This window comes from Rhamphochromis sp. 'chilingali', assembly GCF_963969265.1.
Source record: "Rhamphochromis sp. 'chilingali' genome assembly, chromosome: 2".
Classification (NCBI taxonomy): Eukaryota; Metazoa; Chordata; class Actinopteri; order Cichliformes; family Cichlidae; genus Rhamphochromis; species Rhamphochromis sp. 'chilingali'.
In genome coordinates this window covers 66,478,738-66,497,521 of record NC_137930.1, presented here as the reverse complement: position 1 = coordinate 66,497,521, position 18,784 = coordinate 66,478,738, and the positions used below count along the sequence as shown (strand labels likewise).

The 18,784-nt window shown below is 42.5% G+C and overlaps 1 protein-coding gene across 35 annotated transcripts in view; it reads right to left on the bottom strand.

Moving 5' to 3' along the window:
• Positions 1–818: 818 nt before the first annotated feature.
• Positions 819–18,784, bottom strand: part of mical3a (microtubule associated monooxygenase, calponin and LIM domain containing 3a) — a 78,670-nt gene continuing 60,704 nt past the window's right edge. For 22 of the 35 annotated variants that reach the window (XM_080869692.1, XM_080869703.1, XM_080869681.1 and 19 more), the window contains 11 exons: positions 18,620–18,733; positions 18,444–18,523; positions 16,319–18,359; positions 16,142–16,239; positions 13,456–13,506; positions 12,627–12,734; positions 11,846–11,939; positions 10,056–10,106; positions 4,088–4,187; positions 2,854–2,927; positions 819–2,747 (listed from right to left, as the gene is read on the bottom strand). In XM_080869692.1, coding sequence (XP_080725818.1) covers positions 2,563–2,747; positions 2,854–2,927; positions 4,088–4,187; positions 10,056–10,106; positions 11,846–11,939; positions 12,627–12,734; positions 13,456–13,506; positions 16,142–16,239; positions 16,319–18,359; positions 18,444–18,523; positions 18,620–18,733 — 2,996 coding nt within the window. In that variant the 3' untranslated portion in view covers positions 819–2,562. The other 13 variants (XM_080869711.1, XM_080869715.1, XM_080869688.1 and 10 more) reach the window with 9 other exon arrangements.

Sequence of the window (18,784 nt, the reverse complement as noted above, 5' to 3'; positions counted from 1 at the left end):
CCTGCTATTTACGAGTCCACAAGATTATTTAATGTTAAAAACATTTTCCCCACATTCCGTTTGCTTTACTTAAAGAACCTGCTGTCGTTATCGGTTATGGAGGAGAAACTATCCTCGGTGGCTACAAGAATTATCAGACGGGGAGTCTTAATAATGTTGTAGGATTTATCTTGGCTTTTGCTTGAGAAATTAAATTTTTCACAGATGACAGGACCATTCAACAGGCAGGGGGCATCAAACGTATTAAATGTACAATTCTGGGTTTTTGATGTCTGACACCAAGGCACTAAAAATCTATTTTCCCCACCTCTGCTGAGAAGATTACATTTCAGCCCCCACCCTCTTTATTCTCCCTCATGCAAGTCCCCCAATTTCATGGAAGCGCAGCAAAAAAATATCAGGTAATTTTAAGATGCCTGGGTTCCATCACAGTGCCCGCTACAGCTTCTTTGGCAAGTTAAAAGGCAGGTAGAAGTTAAGATTGAAGTTAAATGCGTTTCAAAATATACAGGAAAAGCACAGATAATACCATATGAACAGTATTCTACTACTTCTTTAAATCTATGCAGTCCCACCACATTATATAGCCTGCCTATTTGCATTTAGGAATTAATTCCTTTCTGCTACTGTACTTTGTGTTCTCGGTAGAAAGCCTCCGCTAATCCTTTATTAAGCCTGGGCTTGTAATGAAAGCAGAGAAAAAGTCACAGTAACATCTCAGGCTGGCTAAGGTGGAATGAAAGGTTTAAAAATAATAATCTCTTGCTCATAACTATAAGACATTCAATTAAAAAGTTTGATTTTAGAGGACAAACACGTAAAAGAACTGCATCGTTTATTGCCGTCTTCAGCATACATCCAACACCCCTATGAATTTTAGCTACATGAAGCATTTACATTACAAGTCGTTTGTCGACAGAGTAGTTTTAAAAATTAGGATTCACTTTCTTTACATATGATACAATTTGCACAGGTTAATAAATATCAATACAATCATGTCAACCTTGGAACACACAATCTAAAACAACAGCCCATAAAATTGTGTAATATTCACAGCTCCAAACAAGTCATAAATATAGCCTCTGACATTTCTACACTGTAAAACAGTGCCCACCTGGATTTGTACAATTGGCAAAGAGGCCTACTAGTCCGCCAAGGATGTCCAACGGATAAACCAAACCAATATTCTCATTCAATGTAGCTTGTGCAGTTCTTTAGGGTCCCATTTATGTGTAGTTTGGGGACCTGCTGTAGAAAAGTGTTGTTTTAAAAAAAGAGCTCCAGTGGAACACACAGATGTGATTATTGGATACCTCAAAAAAATCTAAACAAAAAAAAAAACTTAAGTTTATAGAATGGAAATGAAAAGGCATCTTTTTCAAAGCTAAAGTATTAACACTGCAGTATATAGTTGTGTAGTGTTCTCTCTTCCCCACAGTAAGTCCTCCCATACTAACAACAGTAACATCAGGTCGTTAGTAACATCCCATTGTTAATACAGTCTATCCCGAGGATTGTTTCTACTGTTTAACAAAGCAGGAACCAAAATGTGAACAAATACTTGTAAACGTTAACGGTCAGTGTGATACACAGCCAATGAGAGCTCACAGAGAGGCCCATCATCATCATCGACTCATGTGAAATGCTTAAATATTTGCATCCAAGTCTTCTATGTGCCTGAAGCCATAATTCCTGACATGCAGCGGCATGTATGCGAGATACAAAAGAGATATGCGAGATAATGAGATTCTGGGCACTCTCCTGTGAATACAAATAAAATTAAAACAAAACCATTTTTTTTTAACTGTTAAAAGCAAAACATGGTAATAAATACATAAACATGGACATATTTAATGGATTCATAGTGGTGACAGACTCTGCAGGGGGAAAGGAAAGAAAACAACAACAACGACCCCGGAGCGTTTTATGATGCATTTGTGGTTTCTGAAGGATGCTGATGTGAGTTTGTCACTAGGGAGAAAAAAAGGCAGCTTCAGCAGAGTCCGTTCTACAGTCGGACTGAAAAGAGCGAGCTAGGAGACCTTGCTCTGACATTTAAAACACACCTCTGCAGCACTAAGACCGAGGACCCTCATCTACTGAAAATGGGACTCGATTATACCCCCTCCCATTTTTGTTTTTACAATTCCTGTACATCAGCAGGACCAATCTTCATTCTTCCCTTTAAATAGTGGAGAACAAAGTCTTTAAACGCTCTCCTAACCCCCCGCCACAATTTTCAAGGTTGAGATGTTAAAGTTGTGAATATACACACCACGTCTCCACCCACAGACTGAGACAGCAAGCATAACTGCAAAGTGATTAACATGTACTGCCTTTGGGCAGGGGATATGTAAACGCTGCAGACTGCTCCAACATCACAGGCAGCCGTAGTGTACATATTATGTTGTTGGGGTTCTTCACACATTCGCTGCTCTAGGTGTGACAGTTTTAGGCCAAATGCCTGTGTCAAAGTTCAGCAGATATATCCACATCAAAGACGCCCACGTGAGACTGAGACCGCCTACGAGCAGTCGAAAACTTGAAATGATTCCCCTCACATCAAGCCCAGTTGAGGTTAAAGCCTTTAGAGAGCATAACAGCCTCCAGGTCCTTGTCTTCCTCCTTCTCTCGAAGTCTCTGCTCCTCCAGGAGAGCAACCAGGGCATCTCGTTGCTCCACCACTTCCAACATCTCATTCAGGATCTGCTTCTCCTCAGCCAGTTCCTTCTCAGATTTCAGGTGGTCTGAAAGAAGCCCGTGCAAATTTGAAAACAAAGAGACGTTATGCAGATATGAACGCTGGGAGCTCATTTGTATAGCCCGTCAGCTAATTTGCATTCGAGCGTTCACCTTCCACGGCCATCCGTTCCCTGAGTTCCTGCTGCAGTCGGCTCTGTCTGTCCTCCAGCTCCAACTCTCTGGCACTTGGGGACAGAAAGTAAGAAGGGAGACTGGCTAAGTTAGTGTCACTAATGAGCTATAGCTTTCAACATCTACATTATTCATCAGACTATTCATTTATCTATGTAGCATTTCATTAAAGAATATACTATCTGGCTGGAAAAAAAGATGGGCTATTAATCTAAAAGCTTTTGGTAAGCAATGATGAGATGATACTGGATAATTTAAGGGCCAAAATTAAAGCAGTAAAGTTGGTTTTCCTACATTTTTCTAAATGTATTGAAAAAGCGGTCACATATCAGCAGATGAAAAATAAGTGACTTCATAGCAGGGGAATCAACATCACACTCATAATATTACTATTTATAAAAGAAGGAGGTAATAAATCTCTGCTTCTGTCAAGAGAAACATAACTTATAAACCTTAAGAAAGACATTATATTACATATTTAGGCATTTATGATATTACACTTATAAAGTAATCTGACGCTGGAATGCATTTTGATCACCTGGCAACCTTCGGGAAGACTGGCAACTGCAACTTTTGGTTTCTTTAACCCAACTTAAGGGTAAAAATAAACATTTATGACAACATATGTGCAACTGGACTCATTCACTTTATAGATGCATCTTGTTAACCTATGAAAATGAGATGCTAACTTAGCACACCACCCTCTCATCCATGCACGGTCACTTCTGAAAAGAAGGATCCCTTTAAAACTGTAGTTCCCGAACCAGCTGGTGAGAATACAGTGACGTGGTCTGTTATTTACAAACCTATAATTCTTACTCAGGCTTGATTTGTTTATTATTCTGGTCACTGCTCTGAAGTTTCTCACCAACTACTGAAAACTATCAGAGTCCAAGGAATTCAAGAATCATCGCGATCGATGATGTCTGGTCATGGCCCTGTTGTATTATCCACTTACTATAAATCACTTTATAAGACGCACCCTTAAAATTAACCACTGAATTCACCTCATCTCAGCCAACTACTGACATTTTCTAAAGATCAGTTTTCCATCTGTACAGTGCACATTAGTGAAATTTGCCACCTACATAAAAAGAAGAAGCTAACATATGAACCAGTGACAACCAAGTTTTGCATCTTGGACATTAAAAGGATCCAATCAGCTAACACATTTGGGGGTTTTTCCAGTGCACCTTTAAAGGGATGTACTTACAATATCATGAGTTCGGACTCGTAGCGGACTAGGGCATTTTTCTCCTGCACCAGCTTGAACCACTCTTGCATTAGTTTAGGATCGTCTTTCTTACCCATACCTGGATGGAAGGAGGAAGCACAGAGCAGCAGTGAGACTCCAGGTGGCTGCGGCACGACACTCATGTCACAGAGACGAGGACTGACACAGGCAATGCAATGACAGCCAAGCCAGGATGTCCTTACAGAGGGATGGTGAGGTGGAAGAATGGATTCGACATCGACGTGATTGGCCGTGCCATACCTAACGATGGCACTCAGAAGGTGAGGAGGAGCTACAGGACTCAAATTTGGCATGTGTGCACATAGAAACACACACAATCCACATACAAACACATACAGACAATACCTGTTGTTGTGAAGCTGAGAGTTTGTGTTACCCAGTTTGGTCCTTTCGACAGACGTAGCTACTTTCTGAGCAACTCCTATATGTTTTTTTGCAAGTGTGAGTAATAATAAAAAATTCACAAGTCTACCAATCAATAGCTAAGATATTAGAGAGAAATAAATCCAAGGACCTATGGAAATATTTCATCTTCCCCTGTCCACATATATTGACCGACCAGCTGAAATGAAATCCTTTCAGATCCTATTCATGCTCGGTGGTTTTATGGGTACAAAATAGGTGTGAATTATTCTGCAGTCTTTACATATTCAATAACGTACTGAAGTGTTATAGGAGGACTTATCACTGAGACCAGTAGAGAAGTTCCCTCTATTCATCCTGCCACAGAGACGAGCATATTTAGTGCTGCTGGCATCATGCATTGCAGTCAGAGCGCAGAGCAGCTGCACACTTCTCCTGCAGTCCCACTTGACTATGCAGAGAAGACCAGTGTATGGGGCATGCTTAGGGAAGGTCTGCTGCTGGGGCGATGCACCCTTTCATTTATCTGACTGCAGCAGGTGGAGCCAAGCGGTCTTGATGAAACACCAGAAGGCGAACCTTGATGCAGCGTGACATACTTAGCTGGGGAAGAGGAGGCTCTTGCACAACGAAAAGAAAAAACATTGTACACACATAAATAGCATGGCTGTGGTCTCGGGCACTGGCTGCTGCTAATTGACAGACAAGGGACAGAGAGAGAGGCAGAGGTGGAGGAGAGCTGCTCACACTTAGAGCAATGCAACATGAGAAGACAAAAACACGAAGCCTGATTTACCAGACCTATTCTACAATGGGAGCTTTTCTTCTTCCTTAACTACTTCTGTCTGTTCCACTGACACCACCCTTCAGCCAAGGCTCCCATCACAAAAGAAACAAGGACAAAAACAACATGCCTTTCTTTTTGGGGGGGATTTTTTTCTCTTCACATGGATTGAAAGCTTCACTGACCGAACCACGTGGCCCACTCATTTTTAAGACTTACATAAGGCTGGAATTTTACAACAAATCATCACACCATGCAAGTTTCTTGCTGACAGGCCAGTCAGGTGTCAGGTGGTCATTGCTCAGTTTGAACATTTTATGATTGCATGACATTGTAAAGATTTTATCAAAGGATAAGCCAGAAAATCCAACCAAAACATGCTGCTGATTAGAGTCACGCTGTGGCTGAGTAGTTACTAAGTTACTGCAGTAGTACTTAGATGGTCTAAACTTTCTACATTATTGTATTAAAATAGGTTGAAAGGTGATTTCTTTATTTAAAAATGAAAAATGCACCACAGTCTTCAATATTCTGTTTTTCTGATATGGCATTTTCTGAAAATGAGCATTACACAGGAAAGACATAATCCATTACGGCTAGCAAAGAAGTATGCTAAGCTAAATCTTGATATTAAATTACTCCCACAGTAAAACACCTGTTCAGGACTTGAGGGACCCCCCTAGTAGGAGCAGAGATGTGTTCTGGTAAACTATCCACAATGATATACAGCGGTCCCTCGTTTATCGCAGGAGTTACGTTCTAAAAATAACCCGTGACAGGTGAAATCCACGAAGTAGCCAACTTTATTTTTTTACAATTATTATAGATGTTTTAAGGCTGTAAAACCCTTCACTACACACTTTATACACTTTTCTGAGACAGGCGTGGACCTTTTCACACTTTTCTCTCTTGTTTAAACTCTCACAGTTCAAACCTTCGTAGAAAAATAAGTCCAGTATTAAAGAAAGAAACCAAAGGCAACCGCGGTTGCCTTTGATGTTGCAAAACGTTTCATCGACATCGTTGCGTTTGTTGGGGAGAAAACAAACATACCGTACGGCACTCCAGAGACACGCTGCTAGCGATCGAAGATTTATGTACATTTGATAAGCTGAACGCGTTCTGTACTGTACAGGAGACACGGCACGAGATTGATTGACAATGGTCTACAGCCAATCAGGATGCAGAAGACAATACGCTGGAAAAAAACAACAAAAAACAAACATGCAAAATTGAACCCAAAAAATCTGTAAAACAGCAAGGCTTCGAAAAGTGCACGGCGTTACAGCGAGGGACCACTGTATACTTCTAACAAAATTATTTTTCCCCAACATCAGCTTCAGCGTGATGAGCTCCTTCATATTCTGGAGAAACCTACTGAGCCTAATGTCACACAAACAGTTAGGAAAAGCTGGGAGGACAAAGGGGGGGGGGACCAACGACGTAGCCCATTTCTGGAGATCCTTACGCTTGCAGGTAACCTGCCACAACTGGCGGCAGATGCAGCGAGGTTATGTTACCTTCAGGGGAACAGCAGGGGCAGAAGGAGAGCGGTCTTCGGCGAGGCATCCCCACAAAGGGCTCAACTTCCACAAGACAGAGGGGAAAGAGTGTGAGGGAGTGACGCAGGTGGGCACATTAGGAGGGGGAGGTAAGAAACAGTAAGAATGGAGGAAATAATGTGGGAGGAAAAAAAAACAGACATGACAGAGGCAAAGAGAAGAGGACAAAGAGGGTGCAGGAGGAAGGGGAAGGAGAGGTTTGAGGTGAGGAAGAAAATATCAAAGAGAAAAATCAACAGGGGACAGGAGCACTGCGATAGGGAGCAGACAAATCACCTAGAGAGAGGAGGTGGGAAGAGATCAGCTGTGTGGTGTGAGAAATGAAAAATATGGGATAAAATAAGAACAGAAAACAAGAGGGGGGAAATCTAGAGCATAGAAGAGAAAATAATCCTGTTTGATCTTGCAAGTGTAGTTCTTCTCATGATCTTTCAATTAGGTAAAAGCACCCTATATCTGTGCGCTACACACCACGCACATAGCCAGTGGTTATATATAAATGATTTATTCCCATTATAAAACTCATTACTGCTCATAAATCCATCCCACTCGCAGACGCAGATAATGGCTTCATCTTTAAAGTGCTGCTTCTTGTACACGCTACATGTTTAGACCACCCTGCGTAATTTGTTGCCGGTTTGGCGACTTCTGAAGTTTAGCTTCTTCTCAAGTGCAAATTAGGATTTTTTTCTTCTTCTTATTTGCATCCACTAAAAAGATTTTCTCAAAACGTAAGATTACAGATAGGCGTTTATTAAGTAACTTCCACTAAAATATAGACTAGAAAATATGTGTAATGTAAGGCACATTTCACTTAAAATGGAGCAAATATGCAGGATCTTCTATAGTAAGGGCTCATACTCGAGTAAAAAAAAAAGATTTTTCAGGTTGGAAGGTGAGGAGGCGTGAGAATGAAATGCTCAATACGTGCTACAAGGGACTATCACAGAAAAGAAGGAAAAATTGCAACTTAAAAAGACCGAGGCCCTAATAAAATGTTTATGGCTTCCCCAAATCATCCAAATGTGCTTATGGATTGTGTCGTTTGTTCAATGAATCTTCATCTATGCTCATAATTATTAAAGTTGATTATTACATTTCTAAGTAAAGTTAATAAAAATAGCAGAAAGAAGAAGGGGGAAATTACCTGGCTTTAATATTAGATTTTTCCTCTTTTGTTTTTTCCTTGCAGGTCTCATCTGCTAGCACAAACCGTATAAGCCACTATTCAGCGTAAGCGCCACAGTTCTTCATCACCCACCAAACACGATAAGCAGGACGGAGGACTAATGGAAAATTATCAGGAAGCTAAAAGCGTTTTTTTGTGACACATCCAGCCCAAAACATTCAACAAACCCAAAACAGTTTCAGGTTCATACATTTGAATTAGCTCAGAAAGAACAAATAAAACCAGCTGGATTGGAAGTGATGAAACACCATGCCTCCTGTTAGACTTCTGGGCAACCAATTAGAAGGGGAAACTCGGACGCTTGCAGAGTGACCTTTGTGCCAAAACAAAATGACTCTGCACAATCTTCTTTTTGATGAGTGCCGACAACCAGCGACACAAAAGCACAGAGAAGCCCTGCATAAAGAAATGCTCATTTTTCTCCCTCGTGCTGAGAAACTCCATTTATGCTAAATAACTAAAAATCAAACACGTGTTTCTCACAAACCGAATTCACAGCAGACGTGAGGTGAAAAAGATGCATTCCTCTCATACTCGAGTCTAAAGGAGAACAGTGGACACGACGAGACGTTTCAGCCAGACACAGTCAACGCGTTAAACAGTTTTCCAGCAGCAGCTTATACATAGCGGCTAATGTTTTAAGATTACAGCACTACCCATTAGTGCACACACACATACACACACACACACACAAACACTTTGGGGAGTTATGCAACTGAGCAGGTATGAGAAAGATTGCTGGGACTACAGTGCAGAACTACAGCAGGACAGAGTTCTGAGGCGAAGCTAAGAGCCAGGCTAGGAGTTTAGTATTAGTCAAACCAGGGTGGGTCACAGGTTACACATGTGTGTGGTCGGCAGGTGTCCGAGGTTTGTCCATCTTCCATCACACTCTAGCTCCAATGTGCAAGATCGGAACATGACTAGATGAGATGAGTTGACTCAAAAGTGTCACAAACGCGATATCTTTAGATGTAATGTGACAGTTGACAATAAAAACACAGAAATAAGACACAGATTTTTTTTTTTTTAATATCTTTCTTGAAATACAAGGCTGGGATTTCTTTTCTCTTATTGTTAAAATTAGGAAAGCCAAAGCTCTTTCAGTTCATCTACAAACTGCGTTGCTTCAAACATGTTTTCCTTCCAGCTAATGGTGTAAAAGAGGACAACTGACAAAGATCGATTTAGAAATTTGCACTAGAAATGAAAATAGAGACCCTGTGCATGCAATATTACGAATCTCACATGTACCAATTAAAAAAAGAGATGATTTACTGAAAAAAGGTCATTAGTTTAAAACAAATACAGACATTAATCTGTTTTACAGTTGTCCTGTATGTCTCCCATAAAAATAACACTGAATATATCGATGTAGGAATATGAGAAGACAGCAGGATCAGTGCATTGGTGGTTTTGGTCTTCTCATGAACAGAATATTCAACGTTCCCAGCCTTTAAGTAGAACTCTGTACTTTTCTCGGTTCCCCATCTCAGCTGGCCTGCTGCTACTCGCCAGGATTTTATTTGATGAACAGTATATTATTCTATCTGCTAAATTAAACGTTTTAATGAATATGCAACAGAAGACCAGAACTTTAATGTGCAGCAAAAGCATGAATGCATACTGCTGCTCTAATATCACTCTTTGCATTGCGTCGCCGTTTGCATCAGTGCTGCACCAAACAGTCTACGTGCAGCAGAGCGACAAATAAAAGTTACTTATTAATTCGTTCATTCATCATTCATAAGTTTATAGAGATCAAAGACAATCTTAAGAGAACAGCACGAGGCCAAGTGTCTGATCTCCGTTTGATGTAAAGAGTGTCTGAACTACAAACCCAGTAAAGGAGAAAGCGAGGGGAGGGAGGGAGGGTAAAGGAGCAGAGAGCATCACAGTGGCTTAAAGCCAGCCAGCCAATCACGGCGGATATGAGGGGTACAAAGCTCAAGTAGTAACAGGGAGGAGGAAGGACAGATTGGGTTAGCCATTAGGTTAGTTTTAAAGCGACAGATGTGAAATACATACCGCCCAGATGCAAGTCCAGGATTTCACTGTAATTAGAATCTCCCCAATAGTCTACAACGACAGGGATATATTAGAGATAGGAGTTACTTAACACAGCCCCAAACTAGGCACACAAACACGCACACACTGAAATCTCCAACAAAAGCAAGTCATGCATGTTCTCTGAAACATACAGACACACACAGAGTCCATCAGTACTCACCACAATTCAAATGCAGTCATTTTGTGCAACAGAATATTTCCAATGATGATAATAAAAGACTGCTGCATAGATTTGGTGTGTTGCCGTTTGCTGGGCTATTCTGCATATTTGCTCTGTTTTGTGTGTGTGTGTGTGTGTGTGTGTGTGTGTGTCGACGTGTTGAGGAAATTGCTTCATTTTTATGTGTATTGATTTGAGCAGAAAAGAAGAACTAGCTCTCCACTTATGTACAATTAAATCTACATGTGCTGAGATCTTTGGGTGGAGCAGATAAGCTGTTGTGCATTCCGAAAGCAGCAAAAAAATAAGTAAATTGAAAAAAAGATAAGACAAGATCTCAAGAAATATCTGTATCAAGTCATCCAACCACAGCAAATATTTGCAGAAATGATTCCAATAACAAAGTTGTCGGGCTGCAAACCAATCCGAATTTGATTTCTTACATTCTGATTGCATTTAGGAAATCTAACGTGATCCGAGTATTGACTGGAGAGGCGGTGAGAGAGACGAAACACATCCAGAATGAGCAGACACCAATCTATGTCGGGGAGGGGGACACACGCATTCTCCTCGTTTGCATGCAGCTTGGACTGATGATGGCAGACACGTTATGAACGAACACATATCGACATGTTCGGAGATGGAGAACTGTTGCAGTGTGTCACCACAGATGGACCCTACGTAACAGTTTCATGTGTGGTTAATTAAAAGGAAAGGGAGAAACTACAGTAAAATCTAATACCTGATCTTCTTTTGTGCTGTTTGGGTAATGTACAAGTACCTTTATACAATCCTTTAAGAGAGTAGAGTATTAACACGTTAAAACATACTCAAACAGCAAACTGGATAAACAGCCGATGGTAAAGTAAAACAGTCATTTGGTCGGCGAGAAAAGGGACCGACTGAAATTAATGCTCCGCGTGTCTAGATGCATGCATTTGCATGATTAAAGTTTTCATTTCATTAACTTCACCATAAAGTGCACTAGGCTGGAATATCATTTCAGTGCTGCAAAGTCAACCTTCGTACTTTATCCTCATGCAAATCTACATCATGTAAATATTATATTATTACTACTGAGCACAATTCATGCTTAGAAAAAATTGTGCTGCTCTCAAAGAAATTATTTATTTCTCATTTCGGAAGTATATCGTCTGTGATAGTCCCTTGTCAGAAACAATTCGGGATTATTACTTTGGAGAAATAAATGTGTTTTTCCTGCATACGAAATCATGTGCTGAATTATGCTTCGGCACAAGTGAATAAATGGTAAACGCACACAGTGATTTCAGCACAATCAAATGAGCGCAGAGGGACAGGTTTGCTGAGTTACGTAACCCTGACGGTTGTTATTACTATTCCCTTTGGAGCTCTAGAAAACTCTGAACTCATATCGTGTAAAGATAAAACGCGGCCTCTGGTGAGCAGCTTTCATGACCAAGATCTTACGTCAAATTTATGGCAAAGTACTTGTAAAACATTAACAAGTGAGGTGTCTAATACGCGATATTAAAAATGCACGCGCACACAGGAAGCCAAACTGAATGAAAAAAATCGATATATGCAAGTATGACTGACGAGGAATTACCTGCTTCTCCTCTCAAAGCTTTCTCCACAGCTACGCCCCTCTCTTCCAGCTGCCTCTGCTTCTCCTCCACCTGCTCCAACTGCCTCTGGATGATCTGAGGAGACGATCAGCAGCAGAGGCACATCAGTATCATAAATGCACAGGGTGATAACTAACTACCAGTAATTAGAAATCCCCCCTAAACTCCCACAGGGAACACTCAGTCGATGCGGCTGTTTACTCTGTTGAAATGTCAGAAGTGGCAACGACAACTATATTTAATGCCTGCAGCCACACAGGACATTTGTATTAATTTGTCAAAAACCCCAAGAAAACGTGCAGATTTCAGTCGCTTGTCATCTTCTCTGTGTCTTGATTTGAAGTTGTTTTTTTGTTTTAATTTGAAACTTTTGATGCTTTATAGCACACAAATTGTGTGAAAAGGTTTTTTCCCCCCTCTCGAATCTCCTGTAACAGCTTCTGTCAGGTCTTGGGTTTATCTGTGCCACACAGAATTGGGAGCTGAAATAGAAGAAGTCCTGTGGGGTCCTGCAAATAGCCAGTAAAGGGAAGCTAAACTGAGGCCAGCAAATGACAGCTCCAGGAGAAAAGAGAGCTTAGTGCTGAGTCAGGGGAACGGGAGTCTGACTGCAGTTACAACATCAATCACAATGGATGAATCTGGCCTCAGTTCAAAACATTAGGAGTGACCAAATGGTAAAAAGCACCAGGGGAAGAATGCAGGAAACTGAATTCCCAAATTATATTAGGAAAGCAGTCTTTAAAAGAAGAAAGGACAAACCTGGGCTCTGTGGAGCCGCTTCAGTTCCTCCTGCTTGGCCTGTCGTCGTGCAGCTTTTTGGACTCGACGCGTCAGCTTGGCATTAAGCTCTTCCTCCGTGTAGGTTTTCTGTGTGGAATAACAAAACGTAAATCAGAAAAGTCTCATCCACAAGGTCCTAATGTGTGTAGGTGGCTCCATGAGGTGCTGAGCACTCAGACAAGCTGAGGAGGGGAACTTTCTGGATCTTCTAACAGGGCGAGGAGATAACAGGAAAGTGGCTAATGCTATTTAAAGCTTCATCGGTCATCTATGGGACTCTCGGGGGCTAGAAAAGTTATGCTTGCATAAAACACAGTGTGAAACATACTTCATATAAACTTTGCTGCAAGCTCTGTTATAATCCTCCACAATAGATAATACATATGTGAGAAAAAACAGAGATGTTTCCGCTGTAAGCTGACATGGATGAGCATTTAAGCTAGCGCAAAACGGCAGAAAGAGAAAACATGAATGAAAACATGTGAAAAGGTCCTCCAGTAGCCAGACTGGAGTAAATACAGAGCCGCAGTGACAGATTAATCTCATAACAGCCTGGGGTGTCAACAGATGCAGAGGTATCACGGTGACCAGAAAAGAGAGCGCTATTGGAAACGTCGTGTTATAACAGAGTGGATATTCAGCAGTCAGTGAGCGAGCGTTGCTGTCCAACTGTCGCATGCATCCAGACAGAACAACGATTAGCTTTAGGCCAGGCCTACGCAGGGTGTTATGAAAGTAAACTGGCACGTGTGCAGGAAGACGAGACGGGGTGCAGGAGGGTTATCAGCGGGAATGTATGTAATACTACCTTTGTGGCATACGATCTCTTGAACGCCAGTGCGTGAGGGACATAAACAGACTTGGGGCAGACGAAACATAAAAGGGAGGAAACAAACATGATACAGATGATATGATTAAATGGGTTAATGATTATGTTAAATAAACAAAAGTAAAATAAACAGAACAGTGAGTCACAGTCTAGTTGGTACAATCAAAACAGGCAACGTTAAGATCACAAAAAAGACAAGGTGGAATGAAATAGTTAAAGATCTACATTAACTACAAAATTGTGACACTAACCAAGAAACTCAAGTGTAAAATGTTTTATGATGAGATGTTGTGTCCAATACTACAACTATGACGCTTGTGTCTTGTCTAGTATTCACAGATCTGAAAGGGATGGGGACAAAAAAAAAAAGAGACTACTCTATAGATTTCTCAGGGGCTCTCACTGACTCACACATGGCTGAGAGGCATGATACAACTTAAAACTCCTGTTACTGTAGCCGTATGAAGTGAATAATTCAGATCAATAATCGTTACAAAGAAGAAAACGCCATTCATCAAACGACAACGAGCCACAACATCAAAACCACAGACGGGTGAAGCGGTTAGCACCGCGGCATAGACACCATGATGCAAAGCAATGTCCTGCAGGTTTTAGATCTCACCCTGGGTCAACACACCTGAATCAAATGATTAGTTCATTACCAGGCCTCTGGAGAACATCAAGACATGTTGAGGAGGTCTTTTAGCCATTTAAATCAGCTGTGATGGATCAAGGATACATCTAAAACTTTTCCATGGCTGTATCCCAATTCAGGGTCTGCAGCCTTAAAGGCCGCATTTTATGGCCGATTACGTCACAGCGACGTGGCAAAGGATTTCCCAATTCGAAGGCTGCTTGAAATGCGGCCCTCAGATGCGTCCTTCATTTCCCTGAATTTTAAGGCTGTGGCGGTGTAGACTTCGTGGCCCAACATATCCCAGAATGCATAGTGCGGCGGTGGGTGTGGATAATTTTGCGGAAGAAAAAAAAAACGGCGGATGAGGGGCGCCCGAAGAGTAAACTTTAAGTACTGAATATTATGTCACTTATTTATGTGCAAATGTTTAATAACGAAGAACATTAAACATTCCTGTTGGTCACATGTCGACAAAGTTATGTGACGTTAGTGACGTTTGTACTAACTTGGTTTTAAAGCCTTTACTTTAAAATATACGCCGTTCAATAGCTGAGCTTAATCCTACAGAGAATAATCAAAGCTCGTGTAGAAACAAACAAATGAACAAAAGATTTTCTCCTTCATTTCTGTCAAACAAAGCTGTATGACACGTTTCCAGCTGTTAGTATCATGGTTGCTAGGCAACCTGGGCAGCGCAACAGATCTTCCGGCCTTACGCGGCCCTTGAGGATCGTTGAGGCTGCGTACTTTAAGGCTGCAGATCCTGAATTGGGATACAGCCCATCAAGACATGTTGAGCAGATCATTTAGCCTTTAGATCAGCTGTGTTGGATCAAGGATGCATCTAAAACCTGCAGGACACCGGCCCTGAGGTCTGGTGTCCTGAAACTTTTCCATGTGTCCTGGTTGCAACACACCTGAATACATTTCGTAGGTCATTAGCAAGACTAGCCACGCCCTGAGTGGGGGAAAATCGACGCAGGTGTCCACAGGCTTTAGTGTTGTGGCTGATTTATGTACACGTTTCCAAAATATACACAAACAAAAGAGAATAGGAGTACATCTGAGCTTCATGCCTCTGGCCCTGAGCACGATTCTATCTATTTAAAACCACCAGAAACACACACAGACTCGGCAGCAGTGGCAAATATAATGCTGAATTTCAGCCATAAATGCAATGAGTGCAAATGGATTCCAATAAAAGAGCTCATGTTCTAAAATTTAAGGACTTGTTCCAAATATGTGCATAGTTCCAACGCCATTTATGCGTTCAGGATATTGAATTATTACGATCTTTTAAAGAATTCACTTGTCCAGACCTTGAAAATATTTTTATCATAATTTGTTCTGAGACCTCCCAAGGTCAAAAAAATATATATACACATTATTTTATTCCAATAACTCTTTAAAAAGAGATGACATGATAGCAAAGATGCCACCGGCACGTTATATGAACTTTAACTAAAAGATTGGTGATGCTAAATGGCATTATTCAGAAAGATGACACTTTCTGAAATTCAAAATTATGTAACCCCTGCTGCACAATACCTCCTCGTCGTCTTTCTCCATTTCTCGCTTAACCTCCTTCTCCTGTCCCCTTTTTTTATGCCTCTCTTTCACCCCCCTTTTTTCCTTCAACTCCCTCCTCCTCTCCTTTTCCAGTGTCTCTTCCTTTATTGCCTCCTTCTGCATGCCTGATACTAGGTCAAAGATGTCCACATGCCTCTAGGAGTGGAAGAGATTATATAAAGAAAAACATTTTCGAGAGGAAGCAAAACAGAAACTGGTACAGCGGATGTCGTGATGATATGTATAGCCTTGCAAAGCCAGACTGCACGAGTTTCATTCACAACAGTTTGATTTTAAGTTGTGATTTACATCTAATGAGATGAACCTGCATGAGTAAAATTCATTCAAGAAAGGTCCAAAAAGGCGGTTTTAAGGACCCCAGGCAACTCCGGTTGGCGTTGCAAGCCTGTGCATGCATGAATCCCTAATGACAACCACGTGACATTTGTATTTGCTCACATCTGCTTTGGACTTCTGGGAGGATCTTTCCAGAACATCGTCACAGGACAGGTCGGAATCTTCGGAGAAACTCAGGTTTCTCCGAGTTTTCAAGTCTACTTCAAACGACAAGCAAAGACAACAATCAGCAATCAATAATTTCATAACATGAAATGAGCTTTGGAAGAATAGTCTTACCTGAAGATCTCCCAAGAGGTGATGTCCTTCTCTTCCCAGAGTCCTGAGTAGTGGAGCTGGACGACGGTGTACTCGGGCACGACTTATCATCCTTCTTCTTCTTGTCCTTCTTGTACCCTGAGAAGACAGCCTTCCACAGAGACTTGTGTTTTGGAGGCGTCTCATCTGCGCCCGAGAGCCTGCTGCTGTCGTTCTTGGCTTTTTTCTCCTTCTTGTTTTTCCGCGGGGAGAAGAGGGAGCTTCGTTTCTTACTTTTACTTGTAGAGGAGCCGTCTGACGAAGCCACCGAGCTGTCCAGGCTCTTGTTACTGCTAAAGAAACGCTCCGACAGGGCCTCGGACTTCTTTGACTCTAAAGCTTTTACAGCTGATGTCTTTGGAGATGCAGCTGACTTTTTACTTTTTCCAACAGTGTCTGGTGTTACATTCCAGGCCACTTTAGGTGAGGCGCCCTTTTCCCCATCGGACTCTTTCATTTTGCTCAACTGTTTGGCCATAGCTTCTTTTAGAGCCGGGCTCTTGACAGATTTTTCTCTGGCCCTTATCCTCTCCTCTGCAATCTCCCTGGCTTCTGGAGAGAACTGAGTTGCCCTCTGGGTCTTAGAGACTGGGTTGACTGGGATATTGGGTTTACCATTTTCCATTGCTAGTGCCAGATGAAGGGGAGGTTTTTCCCTGCTCGGCTTGCTCGTGGGCGGAGTGTAATACCTGTTCATGCTTGTGTCTGGTGTCCGGTCGTCGTAGCTCTCCTCCACATCGTCAGCAAAAGGAATCTCCTCCACAGTCTCCACAAATGACTTCCTCGTCTCCTGCGGCCGTGGCTTCTCCCTCTTCTTCTCCCTCATCACGACCACCGGGGTTGTTTCTGGAGCTGCCTGAGGTGAGGAGACCTTCCTGGGTGCTGGTTTGGGCACAGATACGGGGCTCAGCTGGGTCCTGGGTGCAGGAACAGGGGTAGTGGCTTTTGCTGGCTCTTTGGCATGCTCAGATGGAAGTTTTTCTGTTCCGTTGGTCCAGGACACCTGGTGTCTCTGCTGCCTGAGCACGGCTGGAGACTGATTAGCAGGCACGGGTGGTGGCGGACTGGAAGGTGGTGTCAGCATAGCCGAGTCGGACGTGTTATAGCTGTCACTGTTTACCGTCTGGCTTGTGGCCACACTTCCATTCAAGCCCAAGCCTGAGCTGCTGCTGATGTCTCTTTTATCAGAGCCATCGCTCTTGGGCTCAACAGGAGCGATAGGAGTAATGACCTGACCCTCGAGAGTGATGTTGAGTCTGCGAATGACAGCCCGGCCAGTGAAGGCAGGCTTCTGTTCCCCGGACACGTCTGCTGTTTGTGTCTTAGCGAAGTTGGAGTCCTGAGGTGGAGTCTTAACAACACTCCTTTCTAAGATTTTACTACTGCGGTCCAAAGGAGTCAGACCGAGGCTCTTTCTTATCTCAGCACTCTTCAACCAGAACTCCTCAATGATATCCGTCTTTTTAGACGGCGTCTCTTCTGTTGAGGAATTTGAAGGCTCTGGCGTGGCCATGTTGGTTTTAGCCAAGGGCGTTGAAGTGACTGCGGGGACGGGCTGAGTTCTGACGGGAGAATCAGAGGTGAGGGGTGATGAGGGTTCATGGCAGGGCAGCGGCTGGGCACAGATCGGGGAGAGGGGGTTTCCTGTGAGAGGGCAAATGGAGCGGTGAGGAAAGACGGGAGATTTAGGTCCTTCAGTTTCGGGCAGGGGTGTAGGCTGGGAGCAAATTGGTGAGCTCACTGGTGACTTGAGAGGTGACTCACTGGGTGGCTGTAGTGGAGAGGCAGCAGGTGGTTTGGTGGGTGAAAGAGGAGGAGATGAAGCAGAAGTTGGGGTTTTAACTGGTGTAGAAGCAGCAGCATTAGTAGGTGAGGGAACAGGAGACAACTGCTGGACAGGAGCAGGTGAAGGGCACAGCGGGCTCCTGGAAGTTGGAGATGGAGTCATCTTTTCTGGCTTTGTTTCCTCAGGTATGAAAGGATCAGGAAAAAAGCGGAGACCAGGAGATTTTACGGGACTTATCTACAAAACAAAACAAACAACAGAGGAGTTTAGGATTCAGGTAAAAGCCATTAATCGCTTTGAACCTCTGAAGCATCATCTCACCTGGGTTTCAGGTTCTGGGGATGGTTTAAGCGGAAAAAGAACGATATCGTCCTTCTGCAGCAGGCCGATGCTGGATGGTTCTGAATTCACAAAAGGGAGAAGAAAAGGCTCATTGCCTTTTATTTGTGGAAAACATATCTGCGTGATCGTGTAGAGAAACGTTTTGTGACATGTACCCATACTGGAAGCTGTTGCCAAGCTTTCCGATTTCTTGTCTTCCTCGGGAAGCGCTTCATCGTGCTCCGACTGGTGCAAACGAGCCTCAGCTTCCGCATCCGAAGGGATGTCATCTGGAATTTAAACATCACATCAAATATTTCATTATTACACAGCTTTGGAAG